Source organism: Apis florea, unplaced genomic scaffold, assembly GCF_048593485.1.
Source record: "Apis florea isolate Af1SG1 unplaced genomic scaffold, ASM4859348v1 contig_2897_pilon, whole genome shotgun sequence".
NCBI lineage: Eukaryota > Metazoa > Arthropoda > Insecta > Hymenoptera > Apidae > Apis > Apis florea.
The window spans coordinates 4,502,705-4,526,110 of NW_028256665.1; the positions used below are offsets into that span (position 1 = coordinate 4,502,705).

General features: G+C 41.8%; 1 protein-coding gene across 2 annotated transcripts in view; it reads right to left on the reverse strand.

Moving 5' to 3' along the window:
- LOC100872865 (uncharacterized) overlaps window positions 1-23,406 on the reverse strand; it is a 30,837-nt gene that overhangs the window by 3,129 nt on the left and 4,302 nt on the right. The window contains exons 1-8 of one of the 2 annotated variants that reach the window (XM_031919653.2): window positions 6,326-6,550; window positions 4,549-4,785; window positions 3,637-3,749; window positions 3,393-3,502; window positions 3,179-3,257; window positions 2,598-2,737; window positions 1,725-1,871; window positions 661-883 (exon numbers count right to left, since the gene is read on the reverse strand). In XM_031919653.2, coding sequence (XP_031775513.1) covers window positions 661-883; window positions 1,725-1,871; window positions 2,598-2,737; window positions 3,179-3,257; window positions 3,393-3,502; window positions 3,637-3,749; window positions 4,549-4,785; window positions 6,326-6,424 — 1,148 coding nt within the window. In that variant the 5' untranslated portion in view covers window positions 6,425-6,550. Of the gene's footprint in view, window positions 1-660; window positions 884-1,724; window positions 1,872-2,597; window positions 2,738-3,178; window positions 3,258-3,392; window positions 3,503-3,636; window positions 3,750-4,548; window positions 4,786-6,325; window positions 6,551-23,406 lie in introns of those variants that run through there. The other variant, XM_031919654.2, reaches the window with a different exon arrangement.

A 23,406-nucleotide genomic window follows, 5' to 3' on the forward strand; every position in this document is an offset into this window, starting at 1 on the left:
ATAAATGTTTTAAGAGTGTGACGCGTACAGTTTGGATTCCCGACTATGCGCGCGTGTGAGTTGTGATTCCTAAACGTGACGTGTAATGGACATTTCTCGCTTGTATAGATTATTGTCGTTGTAATTTCTCATCAATATTATTGAACAGAATTATTTTTTTCTTTTCATTTCAGTTTTAAACTCCGTTAAAAATATCCTCTGCAGTACAACTGCGAAAAGAGGGAAAAGGAAATTGTTCGACTATCGTATAAAAAAGAATCGTAAAGGAAAGAAAAAAAAAGGAGGGGGGGGGGGGAGAGAGGGAATTAATTTTTATCGAAAAATAAAATTCATCTTTTAAAATGCTTGACGAACTCACGTGATTCATTTCGTTCCTTACCGACCCAACCCTTATCCATATAAGAAATCCACCCATTTCCACTACCGCGTTTCAATCAATTTGAGGCACGCACATTGAGAATCCTCGTTTTCCAAACATCTCAATTAACCGGCTACGCGCCAACAGGGAATCTCATATTCGCCTTCGGGTAATTACAAGTTCCCGAGTAGTTCGAGGTTTCATGGAATCTTTGGTTCGTGATCCCCAAGTTACGATGATCCCCCAAAAAAGAAAGACGAAGATAAAAGGGAGGGGAAAAAAAAAAGAAAAAAGTCGAAAACCTCGAGCCGTATTGGGATCCGTGCCAGCTACGATACGGATCGTAGTCCTCGATAATCGATGGCTCCTTCTCGATAATGTCCGTCCTGGTGCAGCTGCAGGTCATCGCCGAGCAGAGGAATATATTGATTATCAGCATGATGAGGAACAGGATGCCGAGAGCTACCGCCAGCCATAACAGCCATACAGGGTGAACGCTGCCATCCTCGTACAATGACTGAACGGCTGGAAAATCAACCGGTGTATGTTAACAACCGAGACACTCTCTCTCTCTCTCTCTCTCTCTCTCTCTCTTTTTAAGCTTTACGATCGAGTACATCTGTTTAAGCTGCGCGCAGATTGGCAATCGGTCGAAACATTGTATACATCTCGATGCCACGTAAGATCGTACAATTTTAACGTAGACGTAGCAATTTTCGTCGAATATATATACATATTTGATTCGACAAGGATTTAACACGAGTTTCGATCACGAGTGAAGTTAATGCAACTAATCTCTGTCGCATCGCGATACTCGAACACGTGCGTTAAATTTTAATGGTACATCGTCTACCAATTTCGATCGATGTACGATATATCACGATATCATCGTGGATCGAGAGGACGAGCAGATTAACGAACATATTTTCACTTAACCCAACGTTCGAATTCTTCTGCACGAACTTATCCACGTAGCGACAACAAGCCATCCCGATCGATTAACTACGATAAAATAAAAAAAAGAAGAAATACGGACAGATTCGTTGGCGAGTTCACGGATCACTTAAAGGGTTAATACACGCACATACGTATCCTCCATCGTTATCGAGATACAGCTCGACGACAGCTCGGCCGGGGCTATCGCGATACAATGTTCCCCCGGAGAGAGGCTGATCGTATCCCATCCCAACCTGTACGCAGCTTCGGAAAATAGAGGATTACCCGCGCCGGCTAATTAATTCGAGCGCGCGGGGGTTAAAAGTTCAGATCCAGGCAGGTTTAATCACGTGGAGCGAGGGTATCGGAGGAGTTAAGTAGGAGTAAAAGCAGGAAGCGGGTATATGAAAAGTACTGGTGCGATATTTACACGGCGTTTGACCAGGGTTAAGAACGAACACGCTCGTGCCGGCCAGAAGCACTCCTTCCTCGCCGCTCACGCTTTGCCTATTAATTAAGGACGCTCCCTTTATATCTTCCTCGTTATCGTCGTCGCAGACCGGGATACCGCAGCTTCCTGGATGGGGGGAGGAAAGAAAAGAAAAAAAAAAACCATTTACGTTTCACCTTTTATCTTCCACGCGTTATTTACCGTTCGCTCGACCGGTCAAGCGTTTTCGAATCTCTCTCCCTCTCTCTCTCTCTCTCTTTTTTCCTATTCTGGGCCAAGAAGGAAGTGTAATCGAACGTAACCGACACGAGATACAAAGTGGTCGGTACCGTTCGAACACACAGCCAGAGAGAGTCACGAGGAAGAGAGTATCGAGAGTTTAGGAAAAGTAGCACATCTCGTTCGTGTCGAAAACGTAGCCGTTCTTTGGAGATAGAGTGGTCGTATTCGCTTTGTCGTTTCAAATTGATCGATTCGAATGAAGAAAGAATCGCGTTGTAGAAACGCGGTTTCTCGTGTCAACGATCGACCATCTTCCTTCCAACTTCCTGCCTTCGTGCCTTCATCACATCTAGCACAAGTGATGCAGTAATGCGTTCTCTCGTTGGAACGGTAGATGGTAACGTATTAACGCGATTCATTTCGTTGGAAAAAATATATTTTCCTGGAAACAGTGAAGGGACAGAAGCGTGTTCTTTTTCTCTTAAGACAAATTACGCGTAACGAGGCACGTGCTACTTCTCGCGCGACACACGTTGAAATGTTAATTGGCGGCCAAGTTGAACGGCACATTGGACGACCCAGATTTCGAACCGGGGTCGTAATTGGGAGTCGTTCAACGGATCGGTTTACCTCTGCATACGGCGATGTCGCATTGGAAATGCACCTGCGTACTATCGGAGAACCGGAACATGGAGAACAATGTCGCATCCGCCAGCCCTGTGTTTCGATCGTAGATGAATTTCGTCATCACCTGAGCCTTTACGGGACACCTTTGTCATGGAAAACGGAGCAGGGATTACGCAATTCCGTATTATCGCGATCGGCCGAGTGACAATTCGAATCGCGCAAAATCCATATCTGGATTACATAAATCCTCGACAATAATACGAATTGTTGCGTAACCGGATTGTCACCTTATACTTTACCGTAACAAATATACTGAAATATTAGGAATCGCCATCTTAACAAGGAGTTAGAAAATAGCTCGATCAACAAATAAAAGTAATACAAATACCATAAAGAAATCGGGTAAAAGTAAAATTCTGGTATAGTCTATCCAAAATTAATCCCATCTAAAACGAATTTTAGACGAGGGAAAAATCCAAAGGGATGGCAACTCCAATTATAACCACGTATAATACCTTGAACATTGAAATTCTTTCACTTCTATCGAACGAAAAGAGGTTGAATATAGTGGAATGAAAACCTACCCTTTATCGTCGATCAACTGCACACTAGAGTTACGTTTATTGAACGCGAAGCACGATTTCACTTTGATCCCGTACATACCTGAAACCCATGGAAAAAGATCGATGAGTGCGTGTCACGGGGGAGCGGCGAGTTCACGCGTTTACGCGCGCTCGTTAATTCCAATTAAAACGCGAAGGGGGTAAGAGATCGGGCGAGAGGACGTCGTGTACCAACCATCTGGTCGCGAGATCTCAGCACGCAAAGTGTAGTTGTGACCGTAAATAGCCTCTTGCACTTTGTGGCCTCCGTCCAAAAGGCGCAACGATACAAGCGAGGTCTCATTCCTGAAACGAGCAAGAAGAAGAAGAAGAGGAAGAAAATTATCGTGTCGTTTAAGATCTCTCTCTCTCTCTCTCTCTCTCTCTCTCTCGCATAATCGCGAGAGATTTAATATTTAATAAACTGTTGTTATATGTACTTGGCGTTTTTGAATCCAGCTTTTCCGCACGTGATCACGTAAAATTTATCGTCGGCCAGCTCTAACGTCTTGTGTATCCTTACCGCGATGGGGATGGATCGTTCCTCGGTGTCCTGCGAAGAATTACAACAGAGAATTTACAAGGAGAAATTTGCTTCGAAGAAACCGTTTCGGGACGATTATCTCGGCTTGATATCGTGGAAATAACAAGAATCGAACAAGGTGTCCTTTATTCGATTATGTCTCCGATATTATCGGACTCATAAGCGTGGTTCTACAACCTGTTGTACCTCGTAATAGCTAAGGATATCTCGGGAGGAGTATTAAGTATAAAGAGAATTATCCCATCGTTATTTCCAATCTCGCGAAAGAATTCGATAAAAGTAAAATAATTGCTCAATATTCCGTAGATTTTATTTGCACGTTCGTTAAAAAAAAAAGAAAAATATTTGCAATATCCCGCATTGGGATCGTTTTATTTTATTATAACAATTTATAACATTCTCCCCTTTTTACGGCTGTTTCCATTTTAGAAAATCTGCCAGATGTCGCGAGGAAGGAGGCCTCAAAATGGCTGACAGATCATAAATGATGATTTAGTAAAAACGTAAAAAGCAAGACTTTATTACACCCTCCATCATTATCAATCAAAATCTTCATTATTATCAAGTGTGATGCGACGACGATCGTATAACGAGTAAGTCACCCAACCCGTCACCTTTCCTTCTCTTTCCATACGTTGCGCGGATGACTGTACAGAAATATACGCGGCGGTGGACGTTTGTTTTAAACTGTGTTCTCGACTCTAGAATAGTAGAGGGAAACGGTCCAACACTTGCCAACAGACAAATCTCCTATATTATATACCGAGTTGAGTTTTTAATCAAGGAAATGGAGGAGGGGATAACTTACGTTATTCACCAAGACGCCGCAGTAATCCGGGGAACCTTTGGGCGCGAGAAGATTAATGGCCAGCGTCGCGTGCGTGGACCCGTTTCCGGGCGCCATGCATTGCGGCGTCCGAAAATCTCTCGCGTGGACAGCGCCCACGAAACTCTGATTCAGGTTCACTCGTATCGTCATATGGCCGGCCTTGCATGTCGCTGTAACCGTCGGTTGAAACTCGGTGTCCAATAATTGGCCGGTGACCTGTGATCGAACGAAAATCACTTTGCGTAAAATGTTTATCGTCGTTACCCGTGTATATTTTCGAAAAAGAATTCTCGTCGAATTTCTTTTCCCTTTTTTTTTTTTTTTTTTCGAAGATATTAGATTAGATTTTAGATTACGTTTCGAAATTTACATTACACATTTTGTTCTTTGAAATAACAATTATCGTTTATCGTGTTCAAAGTATTTCTCTCTCTCTCTCTCTTTTTTTTAAGAGTTTTATATTACTTACATTACTTGTATTTCAGACGAATTGCGATACTCTTCTCCGAGAAGAGCACCATAATTACTCTCTCCGCTCATAATGATTACATTTTTCTGTTGTCAAGAAAAAGCAAGGCAAGAGAGTTACGGAGAGTTTAAATTTAAACTCGAGAATGGGGAATTTAGATTTCAACGAGGTCAACCATCGTAATTCTCGTCGACGATATTTTCAATAATTATTATTCCAGTCTACGCACAGAAGTATCTTCGAGCTCGTTACAGAGATAAAGATCGAAAAATCCGCGAAATAATGAATATTAAAATGCCTAGGTAGGTATATACATTCGTGGTGCTCGATTTTCGATCGCGAGGGTACCAGTAGAGTACGCCTCTTTGTATGTAAAACCGCTTATATCGAAACCGGGAGGGGGATATCGAGGTCCGGATCATGGGAATTCGAAAGAGAGGGGCGAAAAAAAAAAAAAAAAAGAAAAGTGGACCAAGCCGCAATTAATATTAACATACCCGGCTAATTAGTCTGCCAACTTTAATTATACTCGGTTAATCGCCCCTTGGCCTTTAAAAACTCGCATACTCGATCGTCCTTCCTTTCGTCTCGTGGCTATATATTATTTAATTAATTACAATCGGCCAATGGAATCCCATCCGTGGAAAATCGTGCACCAGATATATATATATATATATATATGTACAATAATCGTGGAACGATCGAAATTCATGCGGTTTTCGCGCGGTCGTGAGTTTTCGAGAACGGTGATATTTTCTCGGGCCAATCGCTAAACTTAATACCCAAGTAAACTTGGACCGGTCTGGGCGGTAGCTATCGACCCACGCTAACTTTCAATTTCATGTGGCTTCGCCACTATGGTATACATACGAGTATATAGCCATGTACATCACCGCTCAAAAGTATCCATCCAGTCGCGCGACTATGTGTATATAATATAATAAAATAATATTCACGATTATTCTATTCGCATTATATTTCTTATTATCCGTTTAAACTGCACAACTATTTACATTGGATGTAGAAACTAGAAATTATGGAAAACTAAGTAATAAAATAGAAATCTGGATAGAATTTTGAGATCGATATTAATTTGCTATAATATACGAATTGTCCAAATCGTATAAGATTCTCGAGATGTATTTGTAACATTCTTACTTATCGTTAACAAATTTTAAACCTTTCACCAAGAGATAAATTAATCCTGTTTCTTTTGATAAAACGGAAAAAATTGTTGCCATCGAAAGTCCATCGAAAATGTCCAATATATTCGTCCACGCGACGTACCAGACACTCGTATCCTGGATGGATATACGCCAACAATAAAATTGGTCCGAGGAGAGCGAGCAACGTGGTAGAAGAGTTGCCACCGCGACGAGGAGGCATCTCTTGGACGCGAGACAAAGGTCTGGAACGTAGGCGGTCGCAAGGCCAGAATGGTCCTAAATGCTTGAGTGGCCTCTCTTCTCTCAAGAACGAGAGAAGGATCAGACGTGTTGGGTTACAGAAAGGGATTCCTTCTCTCGTCCGACGGCTAATCGATTATGAGAACACGACATGGTAACGTATATGAGCGTCCTTGCCAGTTGCTCCTTTTTTCCCCTCTCCGTTCCGCCACGCATATCCTCGTTTCCCATCTATTCTATTATCACCAGACAACACCCTTTGTTCCTCTCTCTCTCTCTCTCTCTCTCTCTCTCTCTCTCTCTCTCTCTCTCTCTCTCTCTCTCTCTCTCTCTCTCTCAATGATGACGAATGACAGAGCCATCTCTTTCCTTCTTCATACAATTGTTAGCAATTGGAACTCTCCGAAAGCTTGGAACGGAAGATTTCTCGATGATCACGAAAATAAAATAAGCGAAGTAAATATGGAAACGACCCACTAAACGGGATAATACTTCATCCAACGTATCCGGGACACATCTCATGTTTTCCCATTTCGTGATATTAGTCTTACGCGTTAACACGATCACACATTTAGACAATTAGCGATTCTCGTAACGCCGCCTTCTTCCGTTTTCTTCGAAACGGTCACGACGACAATTTTTCGCGAGCAAAGTTTCGTTATAGTTCGTTGCACGTTCAGCCTACTTATCCATTTGGCTCGCAGCTATAAACCGCAAGCACCACACGGCTCCTCCAACCTCCACGCGACTCGTGACTACTCCAAAAAGGAATGTACTAATTATAGCCTGGTCGTGAGTAGAAAAATCCTCGCAGGAGCTTTTGCGTAATCGACGCTAGCCAGCGTCGGAGCCAATTAAGCCTCAATGAAAAAGGGAAAAGAGATCGCAAGGATCCTCGAGGGCATCGAGGGACACGGGGGGAGATCGTCGTTGAATGGGTTGAGGGGAAGAAAAGGAAAAAACGATCTTTTCTAATTACCACCAATCACATAACAGACACGTAACGTAATTACTGTGATTCACAATTGCTGGGCGGGTCGCATAGGCACGCAACATTTGATATGGCACGAAATCCGTTATTCCCTCTTCTATAACGCAGGAGATCGGTGTCGCGTGCTCGACGTTAATACATGTCGACGTCGTCGCGACCATCCTTCCCTTATAAAGTATAGATCACTGAACTTTCCAACTACGGAACGAGAAAATATGCGTAAAATACGTGTGTATTTTTGTATAAATAAGTTGTTTTCCGCACAAGCCGACTCGACCGGTGTGAATATATGGAACATAAAGAGTGACGATCGAATCGTAATGCGATAACATAAGTTCCTCGAGCTTGAACAGACGATGCGACTTCTCATAACAACGATTTCGTGTAACTCGACTCGTGTGTATCGAAGCAATTCCCAAATACGAAGCAGCCGTTTTATTAACATCGGAAATAAATTCTGACTTTTCTTAAACGGACGAGGCTGTTAAAGATTGTGTCAACCATAAATGTGGATGTTCAATGGATACTATCCCTTCCCTCCACACACTTGATTTATCGACGCGAGTTACTTTATTGCTTTATTACCCCGTTGGATATAAATTTCTCCTTTCATTTTTTCCCTACCAATCTCGATTTATCACAAAATAGATTCTTCAATAGCTATTCTTCGATACGCCTTTGCTTCGTACGAAGTAGAAAAGAAAGGCAAAATGACCCTCGATACGCCTTCTTCGATCAAGCAGTGACGCGATCGATCGCGAATCGCGCAAATAATCCTTGCTGCACGATGGACGAAGCGAGCAGAGCGTATAACATATAACGAAGAGGAGGAGGAGGAGGAGGAGGAGGAAGACGGTGACATCACGGAAACCGGCCGCTTACATAAACGAAAGAGCGTGTCCGTTGGATAATATCGTGGCCGCTCTCGTTGTGCGTCGCGAATTTCGCCAGGGAAATAGAGGAGGGAAGAGAGGGTGGGGGGGGGGGAGAGGTTGTGAACAGAGGATCACGGATCGATGTAACCCGCTAACGAGGGATTTTACTCGTCGAAAGGGGAAAGGAACAATTAGCCGGCGCGGACGCGCGACGACCGGTCACGGAATAGAATAATTCATGTACAAGGAACTGTGGCGGACAAGTGGCCACTTAGTAATTCGCTACGATAGAATGTACACTATCGGCAATCGGCCTCACCGTCGATAAATCACCCATTTTTCACGTTTTCGCGTGTCGTGGTGTGTGCATGGAGCCGATCGACGGTGTACACGGTGTTCCCTTTAACCCCTACGAAGGATGCTCGCAACTTGGCCGATGAAGCTGTTAAAAAGAAGTTGTCCTTGATAAAACAGATACGTCGAGTTTTTTAAATGGGATCGATTCAATTTTCTCGATACGTATCTCATACGCGCGTTATTCTCTTTCTCTTTTTATCGATCATAAATCGATCGAACTTCCTTCACCATTCTCGATACTGTCTCGAGAGAAAAAGAAATAAAGTTTGAGAAGAGAGAGAGAGAGAGAGAGAGAGAGAGAGAAATCTAGATCGAGTAGATTAAAACGTTAATCGATGCAGCCGGTTATAATTCTTATAAAACTCGATTTACTTGGCTTTATTTTAACGCTTACTTAAAATCATCAGTGTACAAGAGATTTCGATCTTTTTGCACGGGGACGATTTACCCGCATCGATTAAAAATCGTATTAAAAATTTTAAACGATACAAAATTAATACCTCCTTGTAATTTTTGCAAACCGCTTCTACTTTCGCCTATCATCCCTATCGATATTCGAAATTAAAAATTCGATATTCGTAAATAATACACGCTTCTTTCCGAATAAGTATATTAACGCGCGAGATAAATTTTCCATCCATCTCCAACCTCGACGAGGCGTCCAATTTAAAGGGAAACACCCTGTACATCGGTGTGCACAGAGACGCGTGTGCTCTATGCGCGAATTTTACGCGTGGATAGCGGCAATGTATCAAGATTTAATCCGACCTCCTTGTGGCCGCAATGTTTCAACACATTCCGATAGTACACACCCATAGGCGAAGTATGCGAGCCGCCACGAACGAGGGCGGAATAAATAGTATCGGCTGCGGCTGTGAAGCGGCTTGGGAACATTTTTCGGCTGCGAGTGAAATATATTGGCGGACTTATCGAAACGTCCGGACATACGCGAGCCCTCGCCTCGCCTCCTATCGTCGTTTTATTAAATACGCGTATTACAGGGTTGTGGAGGGTTCGCCTTTAAACTTCGTTGAAACTTCTGCCTTGTCGGAGATAAAACCACTTCGAAAGTATATATAGTTTTCGCTTTTGCCTCTTTGGATAGGGGCGCGGTTTATCGGGATTTCACATTTCTTTTTCGATCGTCGCTTCGAAGTCCAAGTGTGAGCGTTGTTGATGAACAATTTCGATTCATCAGCTTGAAGAAATTTATGGTGGAACGCTAAGAGGTTTTAGAATTACTCTTCTAAATTATTTTCTTCGCGCGTGAAACAACGAGAAAATCTTGGACAATGATCATTCGTACGTCGTTACTTCGATCATTTCTCCGATTTATTATTACGGTTTACGGTCATTATTTTAATGTTATTTATATTGTTGTATAATTTCCCTCTTCCAATATTCTAATTTTATTATATTGAATGAAAAAAAAAAAAGAAGAAGTGAAATATTTAGCATAATAGAACTATCATTTGTTCGTGGAACACATCGCATCGAATGCCCACGATCTTTTTTCTTGAATAGGATCTTTCATGGGGAAAGTTATAACGAAGCTCTGGAAAAATATTAAACGTGTGCTGTACCGGCACGTGGTGCAACCGAGTAATTGAAAAATACGAGGAAGTCACGTCTACGTGGAACAATGCTGCTGTGTGTCACACTCGCAAACTGTAATATACTATAGGTATTCATTGCCTTCCCGAAGAAGCAACTTTCGAGGAACAGGTTATAAATTGTTTATGCCCCTCTTTCACGTTCCATTATATTTTCGGTGAAAAGGACCCCTCTCTTCAAAATTGAAGAGAGGAAAGTATGTCAGTTTTCCGTCCCTCTCTGGGGGGACTTCCTTCTTAATTTTAATAAGAAGTTTCGTAGTTTCGAAATCGTATCGTTTAAAATTTTCAACGTTTCAAAAACGTTTGAAACGAAGAGAAGAGAGAGTATCGAAAAAAAAAAAAATTCTACCATTTTAACGAACTCTTCATTAAAGATTAATTTCGAGCAAAAAATGGAGAACAATCATGGGAAGAGCGGTGAGAAAGTGTATCGAAACTCTAGTTTCGGATTAATTAAGCAAAGAATTTGAAAGATTTTCTCGTAAAGGAAGAGACCGATTTCACGAGCTGATTTTACTTATATGGAAAATCCACGATATCCACGATACGATCATGTTACACTCGTCTCTCGAGCGTTCCTTTCATATTGTATCAACTTACTAATCATAATTCTAAAAAAATTCTTTAGAAAGAACAAACCTCGGATGCATTTCGATCGACGCAAATCGAACCCCTTTCTCTCAACAATCTCTCAACAATCTTTTTTTTTTTTTTTTTTCTTTTTTTACATCGATTTACAACTATTCCAACTTGACCAATAATTCTGAAGAGAGAAAGAAAACAAAATTCTTTACAAAGAACAGAAACTTCAAGAAAAACATACGATTATCAAATATCATCGTTCGTGTATGAATTATTCGCAACATAGGAGAAGAGAAGAGAAGAGAAGAGAAGAGAAAAAAAGGGGTTCGACACCGTTGGAACGATAAAATTATCAATTATATAAAATATAATACCGACATATTAATACAACAATTACGACGATAATCAGACGGATTTTTTTATACATCCCTCCCCTCTCACGATTATTCGCAGTCACAGCTCAGGGGCTTTTGTCAATGCGAGCTGCGCCAGCACGGACGCTCGATACATGCAACGTAGAAAGCGCATTCTTTGGCCAGAGGGCTCGAGCCGGCTCTCGAATTATCTTCCGAGTAAAAAGGAAGAAGGAGAGGCCAAAACGTATGTTATTGACCCTGCCTTCCTCGCTTCTTCTTTTAAGTCTAACCGTTCGTGTCGTCCATTTTCTTTTCCATTTTTTCGTTCCCCCCTTCTTTCCTTCCTTCCTTTTCGTTTCTTTCTTTCTTCCCTCCCCACGTCCATCGGAACCGAAGCCAACAGTATTTTCGCCAGAAATGGCTTGGTTCACCGGTACTACACCTTGGTTGCAACGGCGAAAGATGTTTGTAGCTTCTTCTTCTTCTTCTTCTTCTTCTTCTTCGTAAGTTTTATGCCTTCGAACGTTTTTAACGGGCCGACGCATTGTTTAAAAACGGCTGTTTACACGGAAGTATCATCCGTGGAAAATAGTTACGACGAAAAGCGCGAGCGTTTAGTCGGGCTCGTTTCCGCGAAGGATTCCTAGCAAACTTGGCGATGAAACGTTTGATTTCGGTTAGCCGAGGAAACGTTTGCCTTGGTCATTCGTGACCATATATCGCGAGTATACACGCGTCGATTTTACAGTTGAGAAGTCTTTGTCGGGGTGCGTAACATCGGCGCTAGAAGGAGAATATATACTTGGAGAATACCGTCAAGTTTGTGAAACGAAGCCTGTGCAATTTCTCTCCAGGCAAATCTGCTCGAGCGAGAAACTTACACGCTAAGTTTGTAATAGACTTGACCGGATAGATCAAATATTCCTAAATTCTTGCTGATTCTGGACAAAAGTATCTGCAACAAGTTGATAAACAATCTAACTGGAACCACGTTTCGACGATCGAACGAAACTCTTCCAACTCTTCCTCTTCTTCTTTGAAGAGATATTTCTCGATCAATACTCGAGCATCGAAGGGAACCACCCCAACGTGATTCCTCTCACGAAATCACCTCGAATCGGAAGCAACTTGGGAATAAAAGTTTCTCGCGGTATCGAGTCGGCGCGTCATCTCTCCCACCTCTCCGCTCCCCGTCCACCAACCTCTCTCGAAACCCGAAAGCGTGTAAGTGAAAGCAGAGTGCACCAACCCTGAGATTCACGCATGGAAGGAACGGACGTTGGAAAGAAAAGTACGGGACACGTGAAAGTGTGCGATCCGCGGGACGATTCGTTCGCGGACGAGATCTCCCGCATTCCATCCGCGTTCTATTATGTTCCGTGTTCTTGCCGTTTCACAGAGATAACGAGCTCGAAAATGATGAGCCGCCATTTTTGGCGGCAGAGACCACACACACGCACACACGAAAGGTGAAAGGAGATTTCGAGGCATTTAGAATCGTGCACGAAAGATGCGTAACGCGCGCACAGTTTTTACAGCGGATATATATTTACGGATTGGTTGGAAGGAATCAATAGAATCCTAGTTCAATTCGTTTAACTTCTTGTAATGATGGCTTGTTGCGTTATTTACATGTGGCAATTTCAACGATGGAAAATATCGATTTTATTCTTGGAGTGGTTTAGAGCTTGAAATTGATCGGCTCTCTCGAGTTATAATCTCCGTTATAATGATTAAAAAAAAAAAAAAACATCAAATCTTTGAAGATAATTTTGTTTTAAATTAATCCGAGGAAAATTTTCTCTTGATTCTCTTGAACGGTTGTTTGAATATGCATTACTCCAAGAGTAGAATTTAATTTTCCGCTGATTTATTATTATTATACTTTCTTATTTCGTTGTACCATATTATTATTACAGTTTCTTATTTTCAAAAATTTCTCTCGTTACTTTTTTTTTTTTTTTCTTACATCGCGATTCTTCTTCTCACCATCCAGATATTTATCTAATTAAATTCGATATCTTTGAATTTATCTCAAGCAATGCCTTGATACCTCGAACAAAATAAGAGAATTTAAAACTTTATAAATATACGCCATTCTTTCACGCCTCGTAACGTCTTTAAACGCGCGAAAAGATTTGTTTTCTCCTGAAAAACGCTACAAGGCAAATAACAAGAGGGATGAGCGAGAGGGAACAAGTTCGTTTCTCGGATGTCGCATAAATTACGAGCCAATAGAAATGCACGCGTATCGTGTCTTTAATAACCACAAAGATCGGAAGAACGTACGCCACTGGCCACGTACATATATATATATCTATCTATGTGTGTACGCCGTTTTCTGCGTGCCTGTTATTGAATGGGGAAAGTGAATTGCGTGAAATTATTACGATTATACGAAACGCGCGTGGCGCGAGATCACCGATGCTTATTACCTTCACCACCTGCGTCGATAAATAGATAAACGACGCAAGTTTCAATAATGCCATGGTGTTTCGAACGCATGGAATACCGATTCCATTCTCAGACTACGCCGATCTACGCCGCATAACCTATCTCGGTGTAACCATCGTTGCTCTTGTCGCGATACGAACAAAGGGACGATGGCGATTCAGTAAAGTATAATACGGGGCTTTGCTTCCAAGGATCCACCAGCGTGAAATCTTTTTTTTTTTTTTTTTTTTTAGATTTGGAAAAAATAAAATTATATTTGCGCGTGTTACGTTCGAGAGAGATGTATAATTTCGAGTTTCGCAGAATATATGAGTGGAATAAGAGCGGAGATAGAGTTTAGTCTCAGCCTTGCACGATTAACGTACACTCGACTCGGTTTGTTTATACACGCGTGTTCCTAAATGCATCCATAGGGGGGAGATTGGACATTTCTTTGATCTGAAAAAATGATGAAACTTTGGGGATTAAAATAAATCCTTTCATTCGCATTCTTCTCGCTATGTATGCTATTCGAGAGATTTATTCCACGATCGAATAAAATGTGGCCGTAAATTTAGATGTTCAGGGCATGTGCACCAACAATTCAGACAACCCATTTTTCAACTGGACACTTCTATCGCGAGAAATTAAAGAAAAAAAAAAAAAAAAAAAAGATTGGACGGAAATTTTTCATCAAACTTCGTGCGTACACTATCGGCCAAAAGTTTTCAGGAATCAGGACCAGACCATAGATTACATAATTATATAACTCGAAAAATTTAACGATACTATATAAAATTACTACGCCTATAACTTCAATCTGTAATTGTCAATAATAAAATTAGCACAAGACTCGAAGAAGAAGAAGATTTCGAATTATTATACTTCTTCTTCCACGATTTGCTTATTAATGATAATATTGATCGGATTCGATATAATTACCGGTTCGCGAAATTTCTATAATTTCTGGCCTTTCGATAGTATCACGCAAAGTAATTTCCAATTTTTGATCAATAATGTACATCTTTATGCAAATCATGCGGCGAGGAAAATACGAACGAGATTTAATCCCAGCTCGGATCGATGCTTATGAATCCCACGATTCAATATATTCGTAAGCTTACGTTGTTTTGTAATTGAATCGTTGAGCATCAATGAGCAACGTTCGTCCAACGTAATTAATAAATCTTACTGGTCGATGTAATTTCTCGCTGAGGGGGAAGCTGTTCCTCGATAATAATCGGGGGCACACGTGAAAGCGATTTAAAAACGGACGATATTGAAGTTGAAGCTTGCAATTGGTGCTTCAACCCGCCATTCTAATTAATCACCGACACGGATTGCAAATTCGTAGACGCATTCTACGCCGGTACACTTGTTGATAATAAATTATTGTATCAACCGTGGATCGTTTATCGTCCATCGTATCGTTGCTTAATCCTCGACGATATCTCATTAATCAGTCTTCTCTTTTTTTCTTCCGTCTCGACGAAGAAAATATCGGATAATTTTTGACGTCGAGCCAACCTTCGTCGAATCCGATTAAACCGGTGATGTGGAAACGAAATGTCGGTTTTAAAGCTCGAGTATCGAGAAGAGACAAAAGGAAACAAACTCTTTATCGCGATAAATTTCTCGTCCATCCACGACGAATGTACGACAGCGCGATAATATTATTATTCCAATTAATACATGTGTTTCGTTCTCGAGCTTCTGTATTCATCGTCGAATCGATTAAATTGTTAAAACGTTATCACGTTGCTGTAATTAGTTCGTGTTTCCCTTATCAGAGGAGGGAGGGGGGCACTTAACTGTACATTTTTAATCCCGCGTTCATTTCAAGTGTAAATTCTGTATAAAATGTGTTACGAAGCCACTTATATCAATCACGAGAGTTATTAATAAAGAGAATGAAAAATCGTTGTTTACGATCCAAGTGTTCGATGTGGAAAAAGTAGTAGTAGTAGTAGTAGTAGTAGGTTCAATTTTTTCTTTGTTGAAAATGTAAGAAATTATACACGTAAATTGTACATCTTCGAACGATAATAAATGTCTCTATTATTTTTAGGAAAATTTATATCGACTCCTATTCAAACAGAAATATAATTACGCGTGTCTAATAATCTCTGTAATATTATAAATTTTAATTTTATATCCGTACATTTAACACATACCGCATAAGAGTCGATGGCTCTAATGTTAAACTTTAACTTTACAGTTTGTTCAAACAATCGATCCTTTCATGCTTTCAGGCATACGTTGCTAGGCACACACTTCGACCGATCTGTTAACTATAATAATTAATAAGAAAATATGTTTCTCACGTACGGAAAGCGATTCTCTCGAAAGCGAAGACGATTTCTCAATTAATTAACGTGGAATATTTTTTCTTTTCCTCAGAATTTCTCGAACAGCTTCGAATCTGAAATATGAATTACGTGTCGGACGCGTTTTCTCTTCACTTAAATCGAATTTACCCGATTAATAAACGGGTTCGTGCGAGGGAGAGGGTCCTCGATCTCGAGGCGAAGAGTGGCGCGGCCGGTGGCCGGACAGAGAAGTACGGCGAAAAGTGAAAGCGACGAAATTAAAAAGCAAAAAGGCGCAAAACTGCGTTCGATTTTACGGCCGGTTGAGGTCACTGGTCCAACCGGTGGCGAAATCGTTGCTCCCCAAGTCCAAGCTACGAGAGCCTTGACTTCTTCTTGCACGGGTAACGCCCTTCCTTTAAATTCGAATCGTTCTTATTAATTTAACAATTTAGATTCCGCTCACCTCTTTTTCTTACCTCGTCAACGAATAAACCTCGATCGCAAAAAAGTCCAAGTCGATAATTAAATATACGCAAATACTAAACGCAAATTCAAATTTTCATACCATCGCTTCACGTTAAAGATGTACAGTTAGGCTGTACGTATCCAAATTTCAAGCATCGATGCGCTGCTATTCCAAACGCCCACAACGTAATCTTCTCTTCAACAACCGTACAATTCACAGCTGGACGCGAATAAGCCGTGAGTATCCAGAATTCAACGTCGTTACGCCGCGTTTCTTCGAAGTAGAATCGCCGTAGAATCTTGTACAACTCAATGCGACTGACGTGTCTGGGTATCGCGCGCGGACATCGGGGCGTATTTAACGTAGCCTCAACTTTGCTTCCCTCGTTTCGAGATGATATTTCGCATCGTGCGAAAAATAACGAATCGTCTCGTTTTATTTCCCTCTCGAAAAACGGCATCGTTACGGTTTCTGAAACGGCGGCGACACACCGGCCTCTGTTCTCTCTTCGTCGTTGCGGCACAATTGGTGCGTTCCGCGCGCGTAATATTTTACCCGAACGAAGGAACGATCGCCAAGAGAGCGAAGAAAGCGAAACCCGGGGAGATGGAAAATAAAGAGGAGGGGATCGAGGACCTCGAGAAAGAGATTCGATCCAAACTTGTCCACTCTTTTTCTCTCGAGATAAACCGATGAGCTAACCGGATGGATAATGGGTTGGGGAGAGGGGAAAGGGGGACGTTTGGCGAGGAGAAGAAGAAGAAGAAGAAGAAGAAGAAGAAGAAGGAAGTGGACTGTTGGAGGAACGGGACATTAAAACGGCGGCGGTGGTTTCGTAAGGCGGCGGCCGTTCTGCCTCGTTTCCCAGAAAACGACGAGGAATTCACGGGGGCCTGGATGAATTCGAGATTTCGAGAAAGAGTACGAAAGAATCGAAGAAGGATCGCCGTTTTGCAGGTTCGCCGTTTCAAGGATGATTTAATGCAAGGATGGTGGTGGATGGAGAGATGGATATAGGAGATAGGTAGGTAGATACGGCGTGCGTAAAAGTTAACTGTTTATGGTAATTATGGAATCGGAAATGTGGGAAAATTACGGTTTTTAATGCGACCATACGATACGTTTGATTCTTCACACTTTCTTCACACGTGGCGATAAGTTTATGGTAGCTGTAGAAATCAGCAATCAAGGAATCGTATAATAAATTTCGTATAAAGAAGATGCGCGGTATCGCGAGTTATTTGACGATCGCGCAACCGTTGATCGTTAAGAAATTTTATGACTTTTTAATGAAACATTCTGTGCATATATATTTCTCTTATATTCCTCCCCTTTCCTTTTTCTCCAAATAAAGATTATCGCGATGATCCTAAAGTGAAAATCATGGATCGTTTATCTTTTAAGAGTTTTTTTTTTTTTTTTTTTTTTTAAACGCTTCGTATTTGTCTCTTCTCCTTCAGAGTGAAAATCGATAATAAACGATTCGACGAAACTTTTTTCAAAACGATCCTCCGCGTCCCCCTTTCTTTCCCCTTTTTCACTTATCACTCATCGAATAAACATTTCCGTAGTGTCGTGCTATTCCTTCCTGCGCTTCCATTCATCGTGTATCGCGGTCACGTACTTCCAAAAACTTTCAATCCTTTTTCTCGAATCGTTCCTCTCTCGACCATCGCTCGAACCGTAAACAACCGTCACGCGTCTTTCAAAAGTTTACATTTTTCATGAATTCTTCTTTCTCCCTTCTTCTCTTTCAACCAACAAAACCCTCTCTTCCCCCCGTCCAAAGAAAGATCGGAAACTCAAACCGATCTTTCTCAAAACATGGATCTCTCGAAACATTATCTTTCTCTACGAATCCTTCTCTACGATACATCTCCATCCATACTTTTCTTCGACAATCGAGAGAAAAAAAACTCGACATTACCCTCATCCTCCATATCCCTTTCTCGACACCAATCTATCCCCCTTCTCCTCGTAGACATAGTTTACAAACACACTTGACATGGTTCGATCCACGAAGCGGTCATATACGTTTGCCCACGGCAGTCGGCAAATCAGCCACGTCAGAGTGGAGATGGTGATTTATATAGCCGTGGCTCTGCCGAGGGCGAATCGGCCGCGGACGAAATCGGCCGAGTGCTACGTTCTTCACGCTTCGCGTCGAGTACCCTTCGCGTGTCTCTTCCCTTCGCGTGTATATGTACACGGTATGTGTATACCTCGTGCAACACTCCTCCTCCCATCCTACGAAATGGCATTGTCGTAAAGATGTAAGCGTCCGTGAATCCTCCTGCGGAGGATAGGAAGCAACGGTTAAACCACGAACCGAGAGAATCCGAGTTTTGCGGCTTGGAATCTATCCCTGCGATGATTTCGTGATGAAGGTATTAAATACGTGCTTTTTCGAGAAGGCTTCTCTTTCGTTTCTTTTGCTTGGAGAAATAATAGGTGATGGGACTGTGTTATTCAAATTTTGTTCTTTTTTTCCTCTTTCTTTTGTGAAAATGTTGGACGTTAGATCCATTTTCGGTTCAAGGAAAGATTGTAGATCTTTCTCGAAAGGCTGTGTTGTCTTCTCTGTGTTGTAATGATAACAAAAAAATATTCGGACCGGAGATAGAATAAATGTGACGTTAATAAATACGAGCGCGTCCAGCTTACGCACGTACACGACACGTATTTTACGACAACATTCGTTGGCAGGAAGGTTACGTCGCCCGAGCAGGACAGCGGAAAAATGATGTCCACTGGACGAAGATTCCTTCTACGTGTCAAACATTAATTCCTACGATTATTCCACGATATTTGAAAATTGCCCAATTTTTCCTCAATCTGTGAACGAAGAATAAAAAGAATAAAAATCGCGCGCAACATCCGTTTTAACGATACGTACGTATTTCACGGCAACATTCGTTGGAAGGAAGATTATGAGCAGGACAGCGGAAAAATGGTGTCCAGTGAATGAAGAAGGACAATTTCGATATCGATATCAAATATTAATTCCTACGTATTAATCCGACGATATTTAAAAATTGCCCAATTTTCGCCCGATCTAGGCGAACGAGGCAAGGAATAAAAAATCTCGCGCAACGGATATCATTGAACCAAGAGATGACACGTACGGTAGCCGAGGCATTAATTGCTCCATTATCTCCTGCTCGGTGTTTGCCCACCGATTTACACGACGCTAATGAAAGGTGTGACTAGGTGGATCGCGCTTTAATTACGACGCTTCCAGAGAAATATTTTAACGAGGCATTAACGCTTTGCCGGCCTCGCGGCGTAGGAGGAGGAGGAAGACGGGCACGGGCGCAACATCGTGCCTATTTGTCAGCATCGCTGACGTCGAACGAGAAGGGAGGAAAGAATTAATTGGCGGCTTTGCCAAGGGATGTCCAGATCTCGTCCAGATCTTTGCCTTCGTCCGTCTCATTCGCCACCCAAGAAGCGAGCGACGAAAGAATAAGACGGGGCGTTAAAAACCGTCAATTTCGTACCATAACTCTCGAAATACTCTCCGTATCTCGTGTCGTATCGAATCATGTAAATTGACCTGGCCTGGGAGGAATCGTAGAGATACGAAGTCTCGTCAAGGTGTAATTTCGTCAGTTGGAAATGACACGGTGGCGTTCTCCCCATGTTTTAGAACAATAAACGTATGCTTGGTTATCGTCGATCGACGTCGATCGTAAATCGTAGAACAGGATTAGAAAACGACGTTTTCCCGAGACCGTCCGTTCTTGAAAACTGAGAACGAATGGCAGAATTTCGTCGCGCACATAACAATTGGGACCGTGATATTACGCTCTCATAATATTTTCGTTCTCGACTGGATCAATATTCGCGATTCGATGGGTGTTTATTACAATATTTACGTTGGATTGGTGACGATACTTGGAATTTTCTATCTTTCCTCCACGTTTAAATCGTTTCGCTTTAAATTCAGTTGGATTTCACTCGTCACGATTTTATTTCATACAAATTTGTATTTCGAAAATCAGAGCTCGCGTCGAGAATTTTCAAGCATTCGATCAACTTTCAAGGATTAACCATCCAAGTATATTCGCATTAATATTCATCGCTCCGCGTCTAAATTCCCTAACTCGTGCACGGTTGGATTATTAAACATCTCGTGCGTATATAACACACGTGAAAATATGAACTAAAATTACAGTTTACACCGTTGAAAAATTCTTCGTTGTAAAACCCCTTTTCAAGTGCTGGTAAGTATCATCGTTACGATAAAATTTACATCGTTGCACGGAATATCTTCTAACGGACAGAACCACCACACCATCTATTAGACACACCGCGTAACTAAACAAAAACCAGATCGAATCTGAGCGAACGAAAAAAAGGAAAAAAAAAGAAAAAAAGAAAAGAAAAGAAAAGAAAGAAAGAAAGAGAGAAAAAAAAGAAAAATTATTCTCCCTCTTATTTTTTTACACCGTAAAATAATCACCTCTTACCACGTCATATACATTCCACCAGTCCACCAGGCATACACTGTACATTTATAAAATGCAACAACCGGTTTACATTTCCATATCACATGCGATACAATATTAACACAAAGTAACAAATTCAAGCGAGATAAGCCGAGAGCTAGCCCTGCCCTGCCAAGTCCCCGCCAATCCTATGCTCAACCCACTCTATATACATATATATATTGTTCAAAACATATTCACTTTCATTGACGTTTAGCAACATCTCGATAACCGGTCGAATAATGAAGCCCACGAATAGCGGTGAAATCGCTTATTGTGCATACACGTAGTACGCGGCGCATAGTATTCTCGCGTCATCATTAGCACCGTTTCCGCTCGTTCCGACATACACAACCAGACCGTGTACAACGTTGAAGCGATGCGTGATTCCCAGCGGCCAGATCATTCTAGAATTTACCAATGCAAATCGATGGATGGAAAAAAGAGGGAGGGAGAGAGAGAGAGAGAGAGAGAGAGAAAAGAAGAAAACGGACGCCTCGCAGCGTTAACGCTGTATCTTTCCGTGCCCCTCGACCGATCTGCATTCCTATGTAAAAGAACTTCGATGTTGCGAAGTTCGAAGGCATGATGCCGCCGGAGAAAAAGAGCGGATTGGCATCGTGGTAATAAATTGTTCGACTCGTGTTTCGACGAATTACCTTGAGATCGCTCGAAATATCGTTCCTCCTTTTGCAACAAGGTAATTAATCGAGAAGAAAAGATTCTTTGAGATGGATTTGCATAATTAAGCTCGACTTACTAGAGACCTTCCTTCCCCTTTTTTCCTCCGATCGTAAATGAATTCGACGAAGCAAAAGGTGTGTCGAGCAAAGAATATGATAATAAGGATAAAAAAAAAAAAAGAGAGGGAGATTGTAAGATGCTTGTTTATAAGGCAAGTTTTGAATTCTTACGTTTTTTTTTATCATGTATATATATATACACATTTCGTAGAGATCTTTATCACCTTTCGTTTAAATTAACGTCATGACTAATTAAATTTGTTCCTGGCACGATTAATTTCCACGATAATTAATACAAGGATCGTCAGAACGATGACGAGTTGCATTACGTTACTACTTCAAAAAAAAAAAAAAAAAAAAAGAAACAGTCGTCGTTTCTTCGACTCGAAGATGGCAAGATTCTCTCTCTCTCTCTCTTTCTCTCTCTCTCTCTCTCTCTCTCTCTCTCTCTCTCTCTCTCTCTCTCTCTACGAATATACAATATACACCAGGCTCCAACCCACAAAGATTTTCTTCCAGTTATCCCAATAAAGCAGAGATTTTATACGCGTCGTTTCAAGATACCCACCGACGTGGGACTAAAATCGGACAATACCGTGCGCGTTATGCTTCCGTGTCGCCTCTCGTATGTGCATACGTGTCTGATCCTCGATGCAGATACACAACGTATGACATACCAGCTTCGAATACGCGTAGCCTCTCTCCTCTCGTTGGGTGGATCGTCGATATATCCTTCTATACACACACGCACACACACGATCCACCACTCTTCACGAGAAGTTCTCGTACACTTTCGCAATCTCGAGGAAAAGACACGCGCTTATCGGAGGGGGGGAGGACGTAGGACGTCGTGGTGGCGTAGGCAGAGAGGCAATGTTGGACCCTGTGCTCGTTTCTCCCGAAATGGACACGCCACGATGAGAGGAAAAGTATGCAACGTTTCTGACCGTTTTTGTCCAAGATCCTCGTCTATATGGAAGTGCTGTTGCGCCACTCGAAGAAGAAAAAAAAAAGATCCTTCGTTGCGACCCTTGGCTGGGGACCCCCCCCCCCCTCTCCCCTCACCACCCTGGAGGATCGAATTGGTTCGCGATCTCGGATTCATTGGAATTCTTGCCGGTCCAGTGGTCGTAATACCGCGTAAGAATTAATTGTGCGTTGCATTATGCCTGCGGTAGACCGTGAAACACATCCACGAAGAAAACGATCGGACGTCGTTGCATTTATACTTCGGATTTCATATTGTAATCCGTGGGACCGTGCGTGATTAACCGGTTGAATGTTATTTATGATAATGGAATGCGTGTCTTCCAGTAGCGTTCGACGATAGCGTCGATAACCACGAAGGACAATGGTGGTAGAACGTTGGCCAATTTTGGCCTGGTTGTCGTAACGTTCCACGTTGAAAAATATGAAATACATGAGAAAGCATAGGGAAGGAGCTTGTATTCGGGAACGTGTTTCAACTTCGTAATTACTTATTCAGAAACCGCTTGATCCTCGATATCTCTTCGATATCGAATTGTACCAATTTCACTTTTGCAAATAAAATCGATAAATAAAACATAATCTTCGAATCCAAGGGAGGAGGAAATAACGTTCGACGCGCATAGAAGCCACCGAGCCCCGATCTCTATCCGTGGATTTATAAATATACGCGTTTCTTCTACGCGTGACTGTCGATCGAAAAACGACGTTCGACGTAAGAGGATTACGGAGGTGATATAAACGAGAGAGCGAG